General features: G+C 40.8%; 1 protein-coding gene across 3 annotated transcripts in view; it reads left to right on the top strand.

Annotated features, from left to right (window-relative positions):
* The window catches only part of ANTXR1 (ANTXR cell adhesion molecule 1), a 212,354-nt gene that overhangs the window by 43,841 nt on the left and 145,258 nt on the right, over positions 1-23,255 (top strand). For all 3 annotated transcript variants that reach the window (XM_019718386.2, XM_074332095.1, XM_074332096.1), the window contains exons 4-8: positions 5,797-5,878; positions 6,470-6,503; positions 7,568-7,647; positions 10,234-10,302; positions 11,694-11,774. In XM_019718386.2, the coding sequence (XP_019573945.2) occupies positions 5,797-5,878; positions 6,470-6,503; positions 7,568-7,647; positions 10,234-10,302; positions 11,694-11,774 (346 nt within the window). The remainder of the gene's footprint in view (positions 1-5,796; positions 5,879-6,469; positions 6,504-7,567; positions 7,648-10,233; positions 10,303-11,693; positions 11,775-23,255) is intronic.

Here is a 23,255-nt window from a genome sequence, read left to right on the forward strand (position 1 = left end):
ATTATTGGAATTAGTAGACAGAGACTTTAAAGCAACTATTATAAGCATTTTAAAGAATTTACAGGAAATGATGAATGTAATGTAGGGAGACATGGAATAGCAGGAAAAAGAAAAGTAGAGAAAGAACCAAGTGAAAACTGTGGAACTGAAAAATACAATATTTGCAGAAAAGGATTAATGAACTTAAAAACATGTTAATATAAATTATCTAAACTGAAAGAGATAAGGGAGAAAAGATCATCTAAGTGTATCATAGTTGAATTTCGGACAACCAGAATAAAGAAATAATCCTAAAACCAGTCAGAGCAGGAGGGGAAAACACATATTACAACAGAGGAACAACAATGAATATCACTTTTCATCAGAAAAAAAGCACATGCAATCCAGAAGACAAAAGAGCTATATCTTTAAAGAAATGAAAGGTAATAAGGTCAACTTAGAATTCTATATCCAATGAAAATACCCTTAAAACTAAGGCAAAATTAAAACATTTTCAAAGAGAGAGAAACAAACAAACAAAAAAAACCTAATAGAATCATCACCAGCAAATCTGCACTACATAAAATAAATGCTAAAGAAATTCTTCAGGCTGAAGGAAAATGATACCAGGTGTAAACTAAATCTACAAAAAAGGAAAGAAGAGTGACAGAAATGACAAATATTTTCTTAATTTTATAAAAAGATAATTGACTGTTTAAGAGTAATAATAGCACTGTACCTTTGAGTGTATTACATAAATAGTAGTAGAATATATGGCAAGAGTAGCACAAAGGATGAGTGGGGGTTAGTGGTACAGCGTTAACTTATGGCCACCTGTGGTAAAATAAGGATGAATGATGTAATCCATAGAGCAACTGCTAAAATGGAATGAAAGAGGATGTTACTATAGATCCTACAGATGTTAAAAGATAAAGAAATATTATAAACAACTTTATAGAAATAAATTCAACAATTATAAAGGAAATTAATAAACACCTTTGCATGTTATTGTATATAAATTATACTTCACTTAAAAACATATGGAAAAGGATCTTTGGCTCAGTATGCATCTTAATGTCATTAATCACATTGGTCCATCCTTAGGTAGAAGTCCCAAGGATGCTATGATGTACATGCATTATAAACAAGTGATTAGGGTTGGTCCTGGAGTTTTATGACTCCAATATGAACAGCAAAAATGTCTTTAATTAATCTGCGTTCTTCTATTCACCTTTTTTTTTTTCAGTCAATACTGGAGCCATAAGGCTATCTGGAAATGTTGTGAATGAAGCATTAGGGGTAATAGATAGTTTACTATGTAAGTTGAGGCTCCAAAGCCAACAACTGCAGGGCATTTGAGAAAAGTCCAATTCCACAGAAGCTCTTTTATTGGAGGCAAGAAATCGACAATGCAGAGCTGATGTTGGGTTATTTTGGGGTAGTGGTAGAAGTTATTTTTAGAGGGAAAATGTGGTAGACATTGCAGAACCCCATGGAGGATTTTGCAGTAGGAGGGATAAAAGCTGGGATATTTGGGATAAAAGCTTATTGAAGTGCTTCTTGATATGCTTCTGTGTGTTCGTGATTTCATGTTTACATCAGCAAATATCAAAAAGTCACAACGTAACTGGAATCCCAGAAAGTAATCTTCATGAAATGTGGAAAAATTCCCAGGGCAACAGAAAGTCCAGCAAACACTGCTGCTTCTCTCCACCCCCATCCCTTCAAACAAGCACAGTGCTGGGTTGACGGTGCATGCTCAATAAATAGTTGTGGAAATGAATGAATGGATAAATGGATGCATCCAAACTTCAGTCGTTCATTCAATAGCAAATCATCTACTCTTGGCCCCTTCTTAAGTGTTGCAGGGGTTGCAAAAGAAACACAAGATATGTGGCCTGAGAACCCTTAACTTATAAGTAAGAACACTGGCAGACATGTGAAACCACCAAGGAAAACAGGAGACTCTTTAATAGCAGCCTGTCTTGTAGGATTCCCAGCCACTCTCATTTCCCAGGAAGATAACATTTCATTTGGTAATCACCAAGTCTTCAGAGAAGTTCTTATCAACCCCTTTAAAAGATCTTTCTCCCAATTTTCTTGTTTCTACAAGAACATAAAAAATGGTCCCTTATTAATTGCTCTATTGTCCCACCATTCCCATGAAACCATCTGTTTCGTTTGCTTAGATGATGTGGGTGCTTAGAGAAGGGGCAGGGCGTAGGGAAGTGGGGCCACAGGTCATTTGATCTTTGGAGAAGTGAGGGTGGTATATGGGAGGTTGTGATTACTGCTTGGGACTATTGAGTTCATATCTTGCCAGACACAAAGCATTGAGAATAAGGACAGTTTCCAAAACAGCCTTTGCTTGTTCTGTTACCAAAAAAATAGAAAGCTCAAGAAAATACTTGTAAAGAAAAGGAAATAGTCTTAGAGAAAACACCCCAGTTCCCAGACTTTATTTGGCAGGGAAAAAATACAGTGAAGCCAAGGAACCTTTTCCACTCTCCTAATATGTCTTTTTTAACCCTCGTTTTATGCTCCAGTCTTAACGCAATATTCCAATTCTAGTGTTACCAATATGTCCCAGAACTCACTGGTCCATGGCCACATGAATAAGACCACATTTGTCTTTTTTTTTCACATTTACTTTTAATGTCCAATCTCCTCTCTCCTAATTGTCAGAAATTGGCCCCCTCCCCCATAGTACCCCCGAGCTATTCTGAAGCGCTCCATGGTACCACCTCTGTGTGCTCAGGAACAAACCAATTTTCCTACCCTAGATTCACCCTTATGCCACCTTGTCACTGCTATTACACTCATGAAACCGCCGACCTGCCGGGCAAAGCTGCCCTCTGCCAGATGACTGCCAGGGCCACCATCTCCCCTCCCAGCAGTGGCCTTGGTGGGGACAATGCTTTCATCTTTCCCCTTTCTTCTGATGCACAGATATATGCCCTTTTTCATTACCAACCAACACAGTTGAAATTAAAATATGCTTTTGATGGGATTGATTGAAATATTGGGGGTAATGTAAAGAAGTACAACACAGAGAATTATTTATAAGCACCACAGGGGCACAGACCTAGGGTCAATGTTGCCAAGTCAGCTCCTGCCTGGCCTCCCTGCACTCAGCCAAAGGAAATTAATCCCTGCCTCCAAGACTGACTTCTTCGCAGGATGATTAATAGTGGAGGTGTCTGTTCCCTCTCTCGCATCGTCAGTAAATATTTGTTACATGTCTAGAATGTTCCAGGTACCATCGTAGACACAGAAGACATAGGGGAGACTTAAAATCTGAAAGAAAAAAATAATCCCTAAACAAATAATTACATAGTCAAAGGGTATCAGTCACAAAATATCCCAAGTGATGTGAAGCAAAATTGTGGGGTTCCATGAGAAAATCTAACTGAGGGAGCTCATTTGAACCGGGGACATCAAATAAGGCTACTTTGAGCAGTTAACATGAAGTTGGGAGTGGAGGCCCGGTAAGAATTAGCCCCGTCAAGAGCTTGGGAAAAAGTCTCTCCAGTCCCCAGACAGCAGATCACAGGTGTGAAGGGTCTGTGGGAGAAGGAGCTTGGGAAGACTAGTGGGGCTCAAGTGAAGAAAGTGGGGCCAGAGTGCTGCCGGGTGAGGCTGTCGGCTCCCTGACAGCACAGGAGCCGTCCCTGGGAGGCACTGGACGGCCATGGAAAAGAGTTGAGATTTTTATCCCAAGTGTAATTGACTGCTATTGAAGGGTTTTGAGCAGGGGAATGAATGGCATGTTTTGACTGATATTTTAAGAACATTCTGAGCCACGTGGAGAATGAATGGAAGAGAGGCAAGAGGGCAGTCAAAAAATAGCCAGTGACTTTCCCAATGGTCTGAGCAAGAAATGATGGTGGCACAGATCATGACGTTGGCAGAAGAGGTAGAGAAGTAGTCAGTTTCATGATATGTTTAGAGTAGGACTAATGGAATGGGATGATGGATCATGTAAGGAGAGAGGAGAGCCAAGGTAGAGGGAAAAGGAAGGTTTCCAGTTTCTGACTTGGGCAGTGGGGTATGTGACCTGATATCTGGGCACCGATACAACAACCAGACAATAGTCACTACATTCCCCAAAGTCTGAGTTACTTGGTCTTAAATATTCCGCCTGAGAATCATCAGTGGCCCAGGCCAGGAACAGGCTCAAGCTAACTTCTTTTCAGTTTGTCTTTTACAACATCCCACAGCTTGGCAATCCAGCCTCATCCATAGCTACCCCTTTACATCAGTTTTAACAAAAGGTTAATTTTGCCTTAGACTTCCTCCCTAGGCAATTGCCATAATAGACCAGTAATAAAATTCATTCATTCATTCATTCATTCATTCATTCAAGACAGAGAGAAAGAGAGAAACAGTTTATCATAGTGAAAGCAGGACCTCTGAGTTCAAATCTCACCTCTGCCACTTAGTAGTTAAGGGGCTTTGGGCTCTCTGTGATTCAGTTTCCTTATTTATGAAATGGAGGTAACAGCAATATCTAATTCAAAGAGCTGTTATAAGGCATAAGTGAATTAACTGTATGTGGTGTATTTCAAACAGAGCTTGGCCCACTGTAAGTACTCAGATGGTGTTAGAAATTGCTATTACTTTTCACTCATTCAAGTGTTACTGAGAATTTCCCACTTCTCCATCACTGGTCTATTGTAGGAGGCTGCTTGGCAGAGTAGAAAGCCTTTTTTGAGTCAGATAGATTTGACTTTAACTCTCTGATCTCCCACCTAACCTCTACGAACCCCAAGTTTTCTCACCTATCCTCTGAGGGCAATATTACCCTCCTTGAGTGGTTATTGTGATGATTAAATCAGAAATCTTTGAGCAGGGCAGTGTACATAGTAGATGCTCAAAATGTTAGGTTCTCTCCCTACTCAAAACAGGCTTCCCTTCCTAATTTAAATAGTGCCGCTCCACCCTCAGCCACTAAAGAGAAGAAGGTAATTTCAAACTTTTTCATAGGTCCCAGTTTATGAATAAGACTAATGTTTGTTCAGAAATTACACTTTCTTACCATTTCAGCACAATATGGGGCTATTTAAAAGACAGGAATATGGATGCGGACATTGTACATCCCAGAGAGAATGGTCCACAAAGACTCTATTTGACCCCCAGACCATTCACGTTTCCCACTTTTAGTCGGACCCTTTCCTAATGCCACAACCCACTTCCTCTTCCTGCCCCACTGCCACCCTGAGCAGCCAGAGTAAGAAAACACAGGCATCAGCCCACAAAAAACACTCTCGGTTGTCCTGGAAAGCATAGTTTGCCCAGGCTTCTATTTTCAAAGCTGACTGCACGGTTTCCTTTGGCACGACTGTGCGGGTGGCAGAGTTCACTCCAGACGCCTGCCCCTCCCACCTGTGGTCCTTGTGGTGGCCATGCCCTGGGTTCTTGGTATTCGCCTCTTTCTGCTTCAAATGAGCCATTTGCATCTTGACATAAAGGTGCCTACATTGCTCTGTGTCCTCTCAGGAGCAGTTGCGTTTTAAGACTCATTTCCAAAGTAGAATGAAAACTTTGACATGTTAAGGGGATGGAAGACTCTCACGAGCAGATGGAGATTCCTGGAGAGGTCTTTTCCCTCAATCCTTGAAATCTCACTCATTCCACCCGATGGCTGACCCTAAATGGATAATGTGCCAGAAAGACTTTTCCTCTGATAGGGTTTTGGGGGACCACTGGAGCAATAGAGAGTATCCACAGAGATAAGAAAAAGACTACAGCATATAACTGTCAACAGCACAGTAGAAATGGCTCTCCTATGACTAATAGGGTGTCTTTGGATTTCAGAGAACAGATCCGTCAAGGTCTTGAAGAACTCCAGAAGGTCCTGCCAGGAGGAGACACCTACATGCATGAAGGATTTGAAAGGGTAATTTTAAAACAATTTTCAACTCCAAATATAAAGTGTCATGTGGAAACATCAACCTAAGGATGGCTGATGAGATGAGGCACACGGATTAAGGGAACTGAATAACACCCAATGGCAAGAGAGTAAAAAACAATTTTCCCATAAGCTTGTACACTGGTAATGCTATCCACAAGAACTGAAGACATAAATTCCCTTGCTCCTTCCCCTGACAGTGATGAAAGCTTTGTTAGCTAATGCTTGGCTGACACTCATGAATCAGGCCCCATACAAGTAATCTCCTTTCCCGAGGTCACCTTTTCTACATGTTGCTTCAGTGGCTGAGACAGAATTTCAATGAAACTTCAATCTTAAGGAGTCCCAGTCTATGAGAAGTAAGACACTGATCCGTGTTCATGAGTATATTAGTTAAATATCAGGGTAACTTTAGATGAAGATCATCCTTTGATATCTGAATGAAGCCTGGGTGGATTACATAAAGAATCAAGACTGAGCCAGGGCTGCATATCCAACACCAGAGCCCACTGCCCAATATAGTATTTGGAGTAGCAAACAGTCGCTGTGTATCTGATGGCTCTTTTGTGTGTTTTGCAGGCCAGTGAGCAGATTTATTATGAAAATAGTCAAGGTAAGACTGTATTATGAATTACCATTATGAATGATTTAACTTCTTTTCTGTGTTGGCTTCTGAAAAAGCATCTCAGTAATTTCATGTTTCCAAAGATGTATTTGATATTGACTATAATCCTTGGACATACACTTCATCACAAAGATGGATGGAATGCATAGTAAAACGATATGTACCAGGTCCAAGTCTACTCTCCTGTTGGTGTCAGGAGAAGTTACATAAAAGTAATTATGATCCCATTATGGGCTATAGTCTGCAATAGCCAGGAACAGTTTTGCATGTTGATTTCATTAAAATAGTAAATACTTGGATAGGTTAGTCAAGTCTTAGATTTTTATGTCAAACTTACTGTTCTTGTCCTTCTCTGAGGTCCAAGCCCCTTCGTTACTGTGATTGGATATGATATTAAGCTACTGGTTTATTTTGAAATTTCCTTCATTTAAATGAAAAAATGCAACACCTCTGTCCACTTCTGATTTCACTCTAAACTACAACAAATAAAACAGATCCTGTATCAACGCCAACACCTATTAATATAAATCAACCATCAGCAGTGTTACTAGAAATCTAAAAAAATCACTAGAAGAATTCTAGTAGGTTTTGCCAACTGCTATAATCCAGTCAGCTTGTAAGTCATAATGACTATTACTCTTTGCCAAACTCTTCAAGAGGTGGTGCATGTGGTCAACTCCAGCATGTGAGAAGGGCCCCTGAAGAGCCCAGGTGGCAGAGTTTGCTCCCAGGCCTTGGCGACAGTCATGTGGACTGTTACTAGAAATAACAGAAACTTGACTCACTAGAGCCACTCCTAGCTATCGGTCCAGAAACCATTTCACCAAGCTTGGCCATTTTTTGAGCTCAGACTGAGAAACCCAGGAGCAAAACCTATTCCCCTTTAGAGTCTGTCTCCGCATTCTTCTTCACACTGGAGTTGTTTCCAGTCCCGAAAGAAAAGTTGCTGATTCTCCCAATGTTGACCTCGGGAGGTTGAGCTTATAAGAGCTGAGCGAGGGTTCCCTTGGTGCAGCAGGATGGACTGAGCGGGTCTGTGTTGTATTGAGCAGGATACAGGACAGCCAGCGTCATCATTGCTCTGACTGATGGAGAACTCCATGAAGATCTCTTTTTCTATTCAGAGAGGGAGGTAAGCAACGATCTGGCCTATGTCTGTCTAAACAGACATGGAAAAGGGCTTTTTCCTTCTGAAATGCGCTGCAATCTTTCTACTTAGCCAAAATGGTAACTGTCTTTGCAAAAACCCCTGGATAAAATAGTGTCTCCTATGTAAAAAAATAATCATTCACTTTTTAAACTAAATTTTCATGTCTTATATGTGGTAGATATTTTTCCCCTTTCAAAATATTTCCATATTATTCTATGTTGAGGGAGAGATAAAAAATATCTACCATGCCTTTATTGAAAACACTATATTGATCCAGCAGTTTTGAAATACTCTATATCATTTTAAAGCAAAACCATTGGTACCATTTTTCCTCCATTTTCCCCTCATATTTTCTACTAAAAACAGGAGGAGGGAACAGAATAACTTGAAATATGTCGGAGCCAATCTTGGCAGAATGTATTCATCACTAAGGTTCTCACTCTAAGAACCAAAGTGGAATATTAATTGGTGGCAAAGTAAATTGCAATCTCTCCTTCTATATTTCTTTTTTCCTTTTCTTTATATTCTCATAAAGTACTCCTCAACGCAAATCAAAGAATTCTCCTAAATGAAATTTTCAGTTTGTATAGATTCAGAAAACAAGGTTTATTCAAAAATTGAAAAAATATTGATATTTAGGAAATCCTTTCAAGTTTCAGATTTGAGAAATGGCCCAAGGAAACCAGTTAACCATGGGAATGTATTGAAGCCTCATTAGTGACAAAGGCTTATTCAGGCCAAGTTAGAAAGAAACACAATAAAGAAAAAGATGGGCAGTGAGGGAGGGAGATGCTGGCCTCTGGGGAGGAGTGAATCAGAGCGTTACACTTACCGCAAGCTTTTAGCCGCTATTTAATTTAAATTTAGTGCTGTCAGCAAGCATGTATTCATTCATTCATTCACTCATTTGCTCATTCAGTGTTAACTGAGAGCTTGGCATGTGCTAGACATTTGCTGAACTCTAGGGACGCGGAGATCAGTAAGACCCAATTGCTGCCCTCATGGACCTTATCATGTAATAATGTTAAGCTTTTTGAAGCATTTGCTGATAAGGGGCATGAGGAAATTATGTAGGTGAACACATTACGTCCCCACTCCCCCATCGAGTGCAAAAGATTATTCACAATGGGGAAACACAGAAGTAAATATGACAGGCACTCCCTGAGCACTGGTAAAATAGTAGAATTTCTATATTCTAAAGTTGAATCTATGTAATGGGAATGCCAAATGGCTTATCTGGATGCCAGACAACGGTCAAGCAAAGCAAAAACCCTAATAAGGAAATAACTGAACATAAAATAAATGATAGGTGTCAGAAGCTGAAAATAGAGGTTAGGAGAAAAGAATTTTAGGTATGGCACGTACAAACTTGGAAAAATATTTGGAGTGCCAATGCCAATAGAAGGAGGGTTTCTGAAAAAGAAAGATAAAGCTCAAAATACATAAAGAAAATGAACCTTTCCATTTTTAGTAATTCTATGTAAAGCACAACTGGAGAAGAAATGTCAAAGAAGTTGTTTCAAATAAGGCTGGGTCTAGACTAGGACTAAAAGTTTGTTTTATCCTGAAAGCAGCAAGAAATATTTCTAACATGAAGGAAAAAAGATATGTTTCTGTCCCTTCTAAAATTCAGTATTAGTCATGAGTGTGTTTAACTACTAAAAGAGGGAATAAAAAGAACACAAGTTAAATCAATATGCATATATTGAATGCCTACTATATATTTACCATAAATTATTTATTCAACACCTACTGCATATACCAAGGATTTCCACTTTTTATTTTCTATTTTTAAACACAGAAGAACCTGGAAATCAGTTATCAGAGCCTTTAATAAATCAAATATTAAAATCAAGCCTAAACCTGGATGTTATTCATTATGTTGCCCTCTCAATACTTAATTGTAGAGAAGGTCATGGGTTCACCTACTCAAATATGGACCGTAATTCCCATACCATTAAACCAGTGTATTCTATGGCAATGAAATGGCTTTATTCACAAAAAGTGATGACATTAATTAGCATCTGCATTGTTCTACGCTTTGTTTGAGGAGCTCTGCATGTATTATGGTATTTAATCCCCAAAACACTTTGTAGAACAAAGGCAAGTTGTCAAACCCAGGTATATCAGATTCCAAAGGCCACATGCTTTCCATTAGAACCATGCTACCATTACAAAGGAAGAAAATGTATGTCAATAAAAATCCATCAGAGGAATAGACAAGAGAATCATTTCCCCCAGAATATTTAATATGACTTACCTTAGCCTACATTTCCTTTCCTCCCCTGGTCTTTGAAAGCCCTTCCTTAAGACTCTCCTTCTGTGTATCTTTCTCACGACTTCCCACTCGACTGATCAGTCCCCTCATGTCCACCATGCATTACATTAGAATGTGATGCTCACTGGAGTATAAACTCTTTTGGGACGAGGATTACCTTCTCCACTGTAGTACCTGGCACATAGTAGGTGCTCAGTAAATACCTGATCATTACAGTTGACCTTGCTAATCCAAAAGGAATACGTTTGCTACTGTCTCTCTCTTTAATGTCTTTTCTTTGGTTGACCTAGGCTAACAGATCCCGAGACCTTGGTGCAATTGTTTACTGTGTCGGCGTGAAGGATTTCAATGAAACACAGGTATGATCACGGCCTTCCTCAGGTGTGGGAGGATACCACGCTTGTGAATGACCCAGTGTGGAGAGTGCCTCGGCAGCTTAAACACCTCTTAGAGAGACTGTTTTTCCAGACATGCTAAGCAGGAAGGGAATTCTTGGATGTGTGAGGGATGTGAAGGTATTTGCTGATCCACTTGAGGGTCTTTAATTCAGACCATCCAGGCAGCGTCTTTCTTGGTCCTTTCATGGTAGATGTTCAACTGCCAAGGTGTCAAAACAGATCTGATTTACCTTTGAAAATTTGTTGGTGTTTTTTTTTTAATTGAATTTGATGAATCTGAGTTTTTTTTAATTTAAATGGCACACATCCCTTTTCTCCCATTAAATATACAATACGTTTTCAATACAAAAAAAAAAAGGAGATAATTGGCAAATGGGCAGAAAAGTATGTACAAGCATATATAAGCAAATTGTGAAAATTTGTGGACAACCTAAATAAATGTTCCTCGATGTCGTTTGTAACTTCTTTTTGTTTTAATAACATGGCACAGTGCTCATGATATATTAGGTGAATAAAATAGGGTTACAAAACAGCAGGAATAGTATGAATTCACTTTTTAAATAAATACATGTATGTTGTATAGAAAAAGTATGAAAGACTTTATACATCAAATTAACAATAATAAAAAGAGGATGGATAGAAGGATAGATAGATGGATTATGAGTAACTTTTAAAAAATTTATTTTAACACTGCTGAGTGTTCTGAAATTCCCCAATGACTATGTGTTACTTTTGCAATCACTAAAAATCCTGGCACCATGACTGTGACAATACAGAAATGTACAGAGATTTACAGGCAGAAAAACTGACAGATCAGCTTCTCCTTTCTCCACTCCTCTGATCTGTAAAGCACGACCACCACATCAACTGCCAGGGTCCTTTCCTCAGTGAGCAGTTTGGTTGAAAGATAAGGGTGTACATTCATTGGCCTTACCCAACACCAACATTTGAATTTATTTTTAAAGTTGCTCTGAAAGGAAACTTGAGTTTGTTTGGTTCGAATATAGTTGCCAACAGAAATTTGAGTGAATGGGAAGAAAATGAGCCAATGGCCTGCCCCCAAATCCATAAATACATCAACCCAGGCCAAATTGTTCATCTAGCTGGGCAATCTTACCTCTGGTCCCTAGGAGAAGAGTATTAAAACAAATGTAAAAACTGGAGCCAACCCTCCAGGCCCGCTCCAGAGAGGCTGCTGGGAAGTTCATTATTACCGAGGGCTTTTCAGTGAGGCCTAGTCAAGAACTCAGGTTCCTCTGGGTTTTAAAAGGAGATAGAGCCCCCTTAGCCCCCGTGGCTTTCCTCAGTTCTCCTCATCCAAGCGTGACACATCTTGGTGTGTTTGTTCTCAGCTCGCCCGGATTGCGGACAGTAAGGACCATGTGTTTCCTGTAAATGACGGCTTTCAGGCTCTGCAAGGCATCATCCACTCAGTGAGTAGAGCACCTCCTCTGAGCCTGGACACTCGGGCACTTTCTGGCCATCGATCTGCTGTCAGTACCCCAATTCCATCCTTCTAAGGCTGGTGTTTTCCTGCTCAAGGGAACGTTCCTTTGCCTATCTTCACATCTGTCATGTCCTACTTCTGCCCCTGCCTTTCACGGATGTTTTTTGTTTGTTTTTTTAATTCTCCTGTGCCAATTCTATCTTAGAGTGGAAAATTAAAAATTGGAGGGAACCCTGCTCAGGCAGCCAGCCAAAGTTCAGGCCGCCCAGGTGATACTGAAAAGACTGTGGCTGGTAGCATGTACGTAGACCTCAGCTTTCCCAACCAGGACAGAACACAAGCTGCTTTCAGAGAATATGCAGGCCCAACCTATATCACTTAGCCATCAGAGGCACTTTCAACATTGGCTGAAGGTTCTCTACCTTGGCTGCCCATTGAAATCATCTGGAGCAGGATTTTTAAGATCTTCGCAGGTGGTTTTTTTTAAATAGAACCACTGCTTTAGACCTATAATCCCCAAATGTGAGGGCTTCCATGTTCTTCAGGGTTGCACAGTCACCAGCCCTCCTTTTCATCCTAACCTGGTTTTGTAATCACCCCATCCCTGTCAATGAACACAGGCTTCCAGAGCCTCTCTTTTCCAACTTCTATACATGGGCCAGGCCCCTGGTCCAGCTGGCATATTGGATGATGCTGGTATTTAAAGCCTCAGCTAAAAGGCCGGTGTAATGAAGTCCTAAGGCACTGCAGCCTCTACCTCTCAGTTCTGGGACCAGGCAGACAGCCAGTGGTTTCTCCAGTTGGAGCTCAACAGGCTTCAGACTCAGGATGTAGGATGCAAATTCAGAACTCAGAGAATTACTGTCCTCTTAAGATGTCAAGGGAGTCTTGACTCAGAGGTTACCATCCAGGGGCTCGAGACCTGCCCAGCACCCCAGACTGACCTAGGAAACCTCCAACATGACTGTGCCTTCATGCTCCCTCTCCCTCCCTCCAAGGTTTGCTATGAACAACAGCAAAGTGGAAAGCAGAGTGAGAAGTAAGAACTTTAGAGCTGGTCAGCCTAGAGTTTAAATGCTGGCCCAACGAGTTATCATTTATAGATCCTTGGATGAGTTATTTCACTTATTTGTATAAGGGACTGATGACAAGACTTATATCATAGACTTATTTAAGGATTAGACTCTTCTAATCCTTCTAACACTGGTGAAAATACCTAATAATTTTCTAGGCACACAATCGTTACTCGAGGTATTATTGATTATTTCCGCTTCCATGTCCCTTCATCATCATATAAGAAAAATGAGTGTCAAATTCCCCCTATCCTCTAAATCTTCTTATAAAAATCACCAGGAATTCTTATTTACTACACTCATTCCCAGGCCCTAGCCTCAAGGGCTTCTATTGTAGGGGGTATTGGATGGAGCCCAGGACTCTGCCTCTTTTAAATCTGTACTTTTCAATAAATGTCCCAGATGTACTTTCAGGACACTGATATATGTGACCTTCAGTTTTCAGAATTGTGAAAAATAATTGCACCTCAGGTTGGGAATTCCTGTCTTAAATATGTACAATGTGACTGTCTTCTTCAAAATGTGTTTGTTTACAAGGATCAGAAACCACTCAAACTACCTTAACCGGAAAGTGGAAATTGTTGAAAGGATAGAGAAGTATCTGTCCCAATTATGGATCCCGAAGTGAGGGATCCCTGCTATAAATAATTCCTGGGGTCAGTGCTGCATACTTAACATTATAAACAATAACAACTGCAATGACCATGTAAAACAACACTCCAATGGTGCAAAACATGATCAACAGCAGGATTTGGATCTGATCATCAATCCTTTGGAAGCTCAGAGGTAGATGATTCTGGACTGGAGCCTTCATGAGAAGGTAGGGCAGATCTGAATTCCTGGCACCAGAGAAGAGAAGATGTGACCTCAGCCCAAAGGCTGGAAAAGAACAAAGTATGTACTGAGGACAATAATACCTGTCTGTCTGGTAGGAGAGTTTGGGTAAAGGAATCAGGAGTAATGGTAAATAAGCTGAGACATTGGGTTGGAACCAGATTGATGAGAGCCTTGAAAGAGGTTTTAACTTCAACTTAGTGGATGTACTCACTGAAACATTTTGAGCATCTAACAAGTGATAATTAAGAAGAGAATCTGATGGCAGTGTGTGTATAGAAGGGAGACTGGAGACCCAGAGGCAGGAGCCCAGTCATGAGGCTACTGCAGGAGTCCTGCCTTCAGATGGCTGGATTCTGAGCAGGGGCAACTCTTATCTGTTCAGAAGTTCTTATGAACCATGTGACTACATCATTCAGGAGTTGGTTCCTACTCAAATAAATTAAATCTTTTTATTTGCATAAATCACTGTTGTCCCTAAATGTTTCAACCAAAGGAATTCACCAAAGCTCAACTTGAGCCTGGATATTTATAAAGTGCTTCCCACCCCCAAATGGAAATAACTCCAAAGATGTTTAAGAAATTTTAGCAAAATGGTCTCCTAAAAAGGGGGAAAAAATAATATGAGACACCCAACTTTTAGCTGAATGGTAACATTCTTAGGAGCTTTTATCTGGGAGTTATGCTAGTGGTCTCCATCCTTCCAGTACTTAACCCACATTTGTGGTAGTTGTTAATTTGTTTGCTTGGACAGAGAAACAGGACAAGCATAGGGCTCATCTTTCTCAAGTCAGACAGAAATAATTATGGCCTAAAAGCTGGCTAACTATTTTTAAGAAGTAGATTCATTTCTCCTTCTGGACACTGAAAAGAAAGCTCTCATTTTGCCCATCTGAAGCATCTATTGCAGCTTGTTCCCATGGATGTTGTTTTGTGGCTGATCATTTTCTCAAAAGAAAATAGAACTGGGCTTAATTGTCCCAAATAAGAGTGGAGAGCAGCTTTCAATAAGCTTAAATGGTTCATAAAGTTCTCAGTCCATCATGACCTTATTTTTAAGATGCAGGGACTAGCATTTATTTGCTCATCAAGAACTCACTAAAAACCTTTTATGGTGGACTCTGGCCATTCAATTATAAGTAAAGCAGACAGAGACCCTGTGCTGGTGGAGTTTACCGTCTAGTGAGAGGGACACATGAAAACAAGTACGTTAATATGTTTAATTAAGATTGTGATATACAGTATAAAAGAAATAACAGGCTATAGTACTGAGGTTAAGAATAAAGGACTTGACGAAGAATGCAAGGTCCTTTGAAGAGATGACCTGAAGGATGAAATGGAGCTATTCACTGGAAGAGCATGGACAGAATATTCCTGGCAGAGCAGAGTCGTAGGATGGTGCATAGCAGGATGTAGGAAGAGCGGTACTTAAAGCGGAGAACGGCCGAAGAGGAAGTGAAGAAGCAAGCAGAGGCTAAGTCATGTGGAGCCTTGAAGGCCATAGTATTTTGCTGTCAGGACAGTGGGAAACTGTAGCCAGATACAGAGTCTGACAAGAAAACGATTATGCTTGAAATCAAGACTCCCAGGGAATCTAGAGATCATGGTGCTTTATCCATACACTCTTTAAATGACAAATTGATAAACGCTCAGGGTCAACAGTAATGAGGCCTGTAAAGAAGAAAAATCACTGTGGTTTATTGAGCATCTTCTCTGCACCAGCTCCTCCGGTAGGCACTTCCACAACACTCTCTGATGAAGGACTCATTATCCCCACTTTATAGATGAGGAAACCGAGGTGCAGGAGGGTTGGATAAACTGCCCTAAGCCTTCCTGCTCATAATGGTAGAGTAGGGAATTTGAACCCGAGTCTAGCTCCACAGCTCCTGCTCTTTCCACAATACTCAGCTGTGAATGTTTGAGGAAATGGAAAATCACCGCTGGATCCCAGGGGTCTGAATTCATCATGTCCCCGGAGTCTCTGCTTCCTCAATCTGACTCCTGTGTTTTGGTCTTTTCACTCTTCCTCAGTCCTCTCGATTTACAGGAAGAAGTCCTTATGTGTCAGATTTCTATAATGTGTTATTTTTCAAAGTGCTCTCACCTGTTTTCCATTTTAGTCTCCCATCAGTGGGGCATAGGGAAAAGGCAGAAAGAAATCAACACCGTTGATACCTTATATGGGGCCAAACATTGTTCCTTTATCCCATTTAATATCATCCCATTTAAGAATCGTAAAAGCCCTGTGAAGGAAATGTTCTTATTCTCATTTTACAGATGAAGAAACTGAAGCCCAGACAACCTACCCAAGAGCACACAGCTCTCATAGGGAGAGGGGAGGAACCCAGTTCTATGACTCGAGAACCTCTGTCTTCTCCCACCTCTGATTCCTTAGGAATGTAAACATAAGAAATGCTACCATTTAGTGAGTTCTTATGTGCTTGATATACATCATGCAAGTTATTTCACAATCATCTCATCAAATTCCCAAGACCACAATTTCATGTAGATGTTGTTACTTCTTCTACAGAAGCAGATACTCAAAGAGATTGGCTAACTTGTCCAAGCCCACACGGCAGGGGGCAGTGATCCAGAATAGATCCAGGTCTCTCTTGACTCATGTGGGGAGGCCAAGAAGCAGATCAATTTCAGAGGAGACACCGACAACCCAAATTGTGAGATGGGTTGATGCAGATCACATAGTTACAGCTGAGGCAAGACCAAAACCCACGTGGTCTGACCTGAGTGCACCGTGAGTGGGCGGGAGAGCTGTTTCCCTTTTACTACTCAGTGAAGAGCACCTCTGAAAATCGCAGTTTCTGCTCAGTGGATGAAATCCCGTCATCATGAGAAGCTGGCAGATTGACACAGGCTGAATGGAACGTCTTCCCTTCCACACTTGATCAGGACTCCACCTCGGAGGACAATATTCCTACTTGCTATCACAGAATATGGTTGATAAAATTATAAGAGAAAATTTGCTTGGTTGGAAGATTGTAGCCCTTTTTGCCAGTAAAACTGTAAAGGAAGAAATTAGTCCTTTGCCTTCTGTTCCTGTGGCTTTTTCAGGGAATTTCCACTGACCACAACTGGTGAAAGCAGCGCCAGCTCTCAAGTGAAAATATGAAGCAAAGGTCCGACCAGGCTCCAGGTCTTTGATTGCCTTTTCAAAAGTGCTGCAGGCAGTGAAACGGGAACCTGCATGAAAGCAGGGTTCAGATAACACCGAAATGGGTCTGCAGCTTTGAGTCCCAGCACTTGGCCTGGTTACCAAGATGCCAGCTCCTCCTCCCAGCTGTCCCACTTCGTGTGCAATAGAGGGCGGTGCCTGGAAACAGGCACACTGCCTAGGAGGAGGAAAACCCAGTTACAGGCACCAAGCCATCTCCATCTAGGAGCATTACCCTCGAATAAATATTTGAGCCTGCATCGGGCTTCCTCTTAATGCAAGAGTGAGTCAGCGCATGGAGCTTTGTGCATGTTTGATCAACAACAAGTACTGAGCAAACAACCATGTTTGCAAGGATTTCTTGCAAGTTTTGGTATGAACATCCTTGTTATCAAGGGAGCTGTAAGATCAGCAAAACTGAAGAGTAAATCTATTCCATAGTGTATATATATATATATATATATAATTTTATTTATGACAACCGTTTCTCCCATCCGCTCATGGGAAAGTAAGAGAAATCTAGTTTCTGATATGGCCCGGGTACTAGCAAAGCTATGACAAAAGGCGAAACCGGCCTTCCAAGCCTTCCCTCCCACCTACTCTTCTAAGACCCCACTAGGAACTGCTCAGGGCTTCCCTCCGATCAAAGTCTGCATCACATTCCTGCAGTCCTGGAAAGTGCCTCTCTTTACTGACCTAAACCCCTTTCCAGAGCTTAAAGAGGGGAGAGCCATTTCAGCAGCAGCAGCCCTTCTTATAAGTTGGCTTATTTGATTGGAGGGAGCCCCCTTCTCCTTCGCCCCATCCTGAATCCTGTCTCAAAGCCCTGCTCCAGTCTTCTGTTCTCAGTGGAGCCTGCTCTCGTGGCTCTTGGAACTGCAGAGAAATGACATATGCTGTAACCAGTTTTACCATAGGTTAATTGATATAAACAAGAATTAAGTTTTTACAGCATCTCATCAACATTATAATGAAACGATGTTGAACAAAATGACATTAGAGGACCTGCTGTAGTTTCAAAATTCATGGGGAAAACATTGACAGTCCTGAAGGCATGGATGAGCCAGTTGTGTGTCCCAAGCTGCCTGGCCTTTCAAACTAAAAGCATTGGTCCCCAGGCTTATCCAATGTGCCTTCTGCCATCACCTGTAATAGTACATGTGGCCTTTCTGTGGAAGCCTGAGCCCTACCCCACCAAACACAGACCTACATTTTTGCCATGTAAAGGTGTCAAGACCTTTTACAAAGCAGGCCACTCTAGATGTTAGACAGGGAGACATGCTAGACCCACAGCATTTTGTTTACAAAGATAAGCCATTAAAAAAAATGGGGAGATGTTGAAATAGGCCTCCTGGGAAGGTAGTCCCCAAAGATGATGTGCTTAATAAAAAGAGGGAGGTGTTACAAGATGCAGTATATAGTCTTGTATTCAAAAGACCCTAAGATTATATTTACAGGGAAGAAGGGAGACCAATACATAACAGGCTATAATACCAGTTTATGAGGTCATGCAGAAACTGTGCCATTTATTCATTTATTTATTCAATAAATATTTCTTTTGTGCCTACTATGTGCCAGGTTAGGCACTGTGGATAAAGCGGTGAGTAAAAACAAATCCAAAACTTGCTTTTGTAGAGTTTATAGTCTAAAAAGGAAGACAATGACCAAACAATCCAAAAAATATATAATTATAAACCAGGACAAGTCCTCTGAAGGATGGTAATTTATACTAACACGTGGGTGGATATAGAACTATTTCACTGGTAAAATCACCAGGACTTAGGTGACAAAAATCCATATTGGATTTGGAGAGTGACAGAAAGAATGAGGTTAAGGAAAATTGCTAGGTTTTGTCTTCAAGAACTAGACAGATGTAATTGGTCAGTAGAGAATTAACCATCATGGGCCAGCCTGCTTCAAGCCCAAGACATCTTAAACGCAGAATACGCCCTTCACGACAAAGAAGACATTAAGAAACATGCTCTGGAAGACCTTCTGAAAGATTTGTGGAGCAAAAGGCCCTATGCTATCAATGCATAAGAGAGCCCGGTCTTTTATTAACTCACAAAAATCCTCTAACAGGAAACGGCCAAGTAAATAAAAGCTGGTGGTTCATTGGGAAAGGAGGCAGAGCAATTACCGTGTTTTCCCGAAAATAAGACATACCCGGAAAATATGCCCTCGCATGATTTTTCAGGATGATATTCCTGAACATAAGCCCTAATGCATCTTTTGGAACAATCCTTAATATAAGACCTGGTCTTATTTTGGGGGAAACACAGTAGGAAAAAATAAAATTAAGCGTGCCTATGGTGAGGGAGGGGTTCCTAATAACTCTATGCAAATATTTATAATTCTTTAAGGATTCTGGAGAAATGTCTGTATAAACTGAGAACTATATGAAAAAGGACCTTAGATTATTATAGAGTCCAAGAAAATAAACACATCTGCTGCCTCTCGTACTCCCCCAACAAAACAAGGAGATGAGCAAAAGAAACCATATCAGTAGCAACAGATCACATTTATATAGTTCTTTTTGGATTTCATACATGCTTTCCCATATATCCTTTTTTTGAAATCTGTCTGAAAGGTTGCAGGAAAATATTATTAGCCATCTTTCAGGTTTTTCTTTCAGCAATTTAAGCTTGCAGGAAAAAACTATTAACCATCTTTCCGTTTTTTTCAGCAAATTAAGCATAAGGCCAGTGGTGGGGGATGGGATACAAGCATATATGAGCTATCGTCTTTGTCTGAGAGTAATAGCAGTAGTAGTAGTAGTAGCAATAACAAAACTACAGTGACAGCAACAGTGGTTTGAGAACCAAATACATGTCATTCTCCTACGTGCTTTACTATGTTCTCGTTCTGAGAACATTTCTTGCTGCCTTCTTTTCATGAAAGGCATGTGCTGGCTGGTAGCGCAGGTTGTTGACTAAATATCTATTAACCAATCATATCTGTTTGTTCTGTCTATAAATGAAAACCTTGTCAGATTTCCTTGAATCTCACTTTCTTCCTCACTCTCCAATATGAATTTTACCACCTAAGTCCAGTTGACTTGACAAACTAATTATCTGTGCATTCATGTCTATTATTCATTTTGCCATCACACAGCCCTTTGAGGTCAGGTTTTTTTCTTATCCCCATTTTACAGAAAAGGAAACTGAGACCCAGTGCTTTAATAACTTGTCCAAGTCCAAATGGCCAGTAAGGGATAGAGCTTGGATTGGAACATAAATCTACTCAGAGCCCAAATCTATTTTTATCTGTCTCCAGAGCCCAAGTTCTTAATAATAATAGCTACCATTAACTAAGGACATATTTATCAGATTCCAGGCACTGTGCTACGGGCTTTACCTATACTATCTCATTTAATCTTCTCAACTCAACAGCCTCGTGCAGTAGGTACTTTTCTTGCCTGAGGTTACACTGCTCATGAATGAGCTGCCCCAAGCAATTTGATTCCAGATCCAAGCTGTTACTCAGTATGTTAAACTGCCCCTCAAAATTGAAGTTCAGAAAAGTTAACGGATTTTGTCAATGACCATAAGTCAGGTAAGTACAGAACCAAGGCCAGGACCCAACTCCTCACATTGGCTTATGCTTGAGGCATGTGGTATTCTTAGCCAGACGCCATTAGAGGCCAGTCATATTCTCACCTCTGATGTCAGCCTGACCCTGTGTGAGTCCCTTCCATCCTACCTAGTGATTTCCCTTCAGCGATTCCTCAATGCTGTGTCCACACTTCTTCCATGGCTGCCGCTGCTCGGGTGGGGGATGGATCCTTTGCCTCCCCACCCCCACCCAGTCTTCAGTCCCTAAGTTGATCTGATATCTGGGGAAGTTCAGACAGACTAATTATCATACAGTCTGGGCAGCTAATAACCAAGGGAACCCCCCAAATCCACCCAGTGCCATTGTGACCAGACATTTTGAAACCAGACATTTCAAACTAACAGAAGCCAGTCCCAGACAAATCCTGCCCATCCCCCTCACTGATAAATTTTACTCTATTGGCTGCAATGCATCCCTTCCAGATGTTTTAAGTTAAGATTGGGAAAGCTGTGTTTTTACTGGATTGAATCACAGCGCTTGGCTGACATTTTTTGGCCCTTCATACACTCCTTAGATTTATCAGCTAATTGCAGACACTTTGAGAGAATAATACAGCATGTGTTTATTATGACAAACCTTGCTGGTGTGTCTTTGTGGTCAAAGATTCACGGGTGTTTCCTTTACTGACCCCTGGTTAAGTATTAGAGTTGGTTCAAAAACATTGATTCAGAGTCAAGAACTTACATGGGTAAAAATATTTCATTTATGTGTTTTGGTGGAGTTGGAGATGAGGACAGAAGAGATCCAATAGCTCAATTTTTATTCTTAAACTGCTTTGAAATATTTTGTTGTGGATGATAAAAATGATTTATTAAGGGATGTCAAATGCCTTAGGAATTTTATTTAAAACATCAAAAAATAGCTTTGTGGTTGTTCTAATACCACTATGTAATAAGTTTCTCCATATGGGTTAATTCCGTTGCTCCCAGTGTGGCCTGTCTGGAGACTTGTGCCTGATGACACGTTGAAGGGGGTGGCTACTTCCCTCAGTTATGGCAACCACTGGCTGAGGTGGCCCAATGACAGCAAATTGGGGGAAGAGGGTAAACGATGATCCCAAGTCAGAATGACAATGAAGGGAACTCAGGAACTAGTGGTGACACCAGGTCCCCAGAGTCAGCTGTGTGAAGACCACTGACTAAGAGCTGAGCACCAGATGTGAATCATTCTACAGTTGGAACAGGTTTGGGGACTAGCGGGAAACTGAGGCTGCTCCTGTTTGAGGGCAAAGGTGGCTGGTAAGCCATAGGCTAAGGAAAGAAGGCAAACGCTGACCAAAAAGGAACCAATTGCTTCCTACTGTGGAATCAGGTAGAAGCTGAAAACAAATAGTGGAATCCAAGTATGAAAACGCCTTTAAATTGTACAAGAGTGGGAAGCAATGTCAGGAAAGGTAACTGGAAATCTGAATTGTAGAACTGTCAAAAAAAGACATACTGCTTTTGATGACTTTCAGGCAGATAGTTACCTAAAATACATGGTTGTGAGGGAACCTGTTTCAATGTTTTCGTCATCTGCACATCAGACAAAGATTTTCTGAAATATGTTGTTCATTTCCTTTCACAATGCTTCTCTATGAGGACGCCCAGATTTCTTTCTGGAATGGGTAAATATTATCTCTTCTGAGAAACTGGCTTGTTTTTGTTCTATAGACTGAAACTCTTATAAATATTGTCTGTCCTCATTTGCTACTAGGGAGCTTAGAACTAAATCTATGAGCCACTCCTAGCAAGGAAATAAGCTAGCTTCTCACAGTATATTTTGTCTATGCTGTTCTCACTCTTATCTCATCTTCACTTTATTTTCCCGTTAATCCATATCCTCCCCTTTTGTAATTTATTTGATTGTAACTCACAATGTATGTGTCACTTAAGCTGAAACAAAGTAGCTTGTATAAATAAATACATCAATGCAATTAAGTAGGTATATCCCAATGTGAAAAGATGCTTTTTCTTTTACTGACTTTAAATTTTATAATTTCACTATTAATTCTCCTAACAAATACCCTTTTCATAAATAGAGAAATGTTTTCCTTCAGCCCTCTGAACCATCTCAATTTCCAAATTAAGTAAGGTACAAATAAACATACTGCATTTGCTTGGTAAATCAACTCAGTGTCCTATACTTGTTTAAAGTGCTCGGTTGAAACTTTATAATCAATGTTTAATAATAAGATTCATAAGTGGTGGAGAGAAGTTTAAACCCCACCAGTCAGATACCTGGCTTTGGACAGAAGAAGCCTTCCTTATTGACTCCCTATGTGGTCATGAGCTTCCCCTGCACTGTCCTCTCAAACCTACAAGACTCATTTGTGGAGGAAGACTACATTTCCACATAAGTAAGGTTTAGGGGGTCCTCCTGAGGAGTGGCGCACAACAAGGCAGCCTTCACAGCCCTCTCCCATCACAGCTTTCCATACTTTTCCAACAAAAAGGGAATTCTGAGTATAGAGACCTGAAAATGACCCTCTAGAACGTTGACCATCTCCATCCTGCTTTCCGGCTTTACCTGTTGTCACTCTATTTTTTCTCTGCTTTTCAAGCTCCTTTTATTCCAGCTAAAGAGGTTTAGATATTTCTACTTTCTGACCTTTGCTCATGCCCTTCCCTCTCTGGACTCCGATCTTTCTCTTACTCCTCTCTACTTGACCGAGTCCTACCCTCAGCACCCACCTCTTCTGTGATGTCTTTCCCAGTATACCAGACTGCAGTGATCTCCCCTCAGAAATTCCATAGCTCCCACCATCTGCCCCTTCACCCTTGCGCCTACCAAATAT

The sequence above is a fragment of the Rhinolophus sinicus genome, linkage group LG05, assembly GCF_036562045.2.
Source record: "Rhinolophus sinicus isolate RSC01 linkage group LG05, ASM3656204v1, whole genome shotgun sequence".
NCBI classification, from domain to species: Eukaryota; Metazoa; Chordata; class Mammalia; order Chiroptera; family Rhinolophidae; genus Rhinolophus; species Rhinolophus sinicus.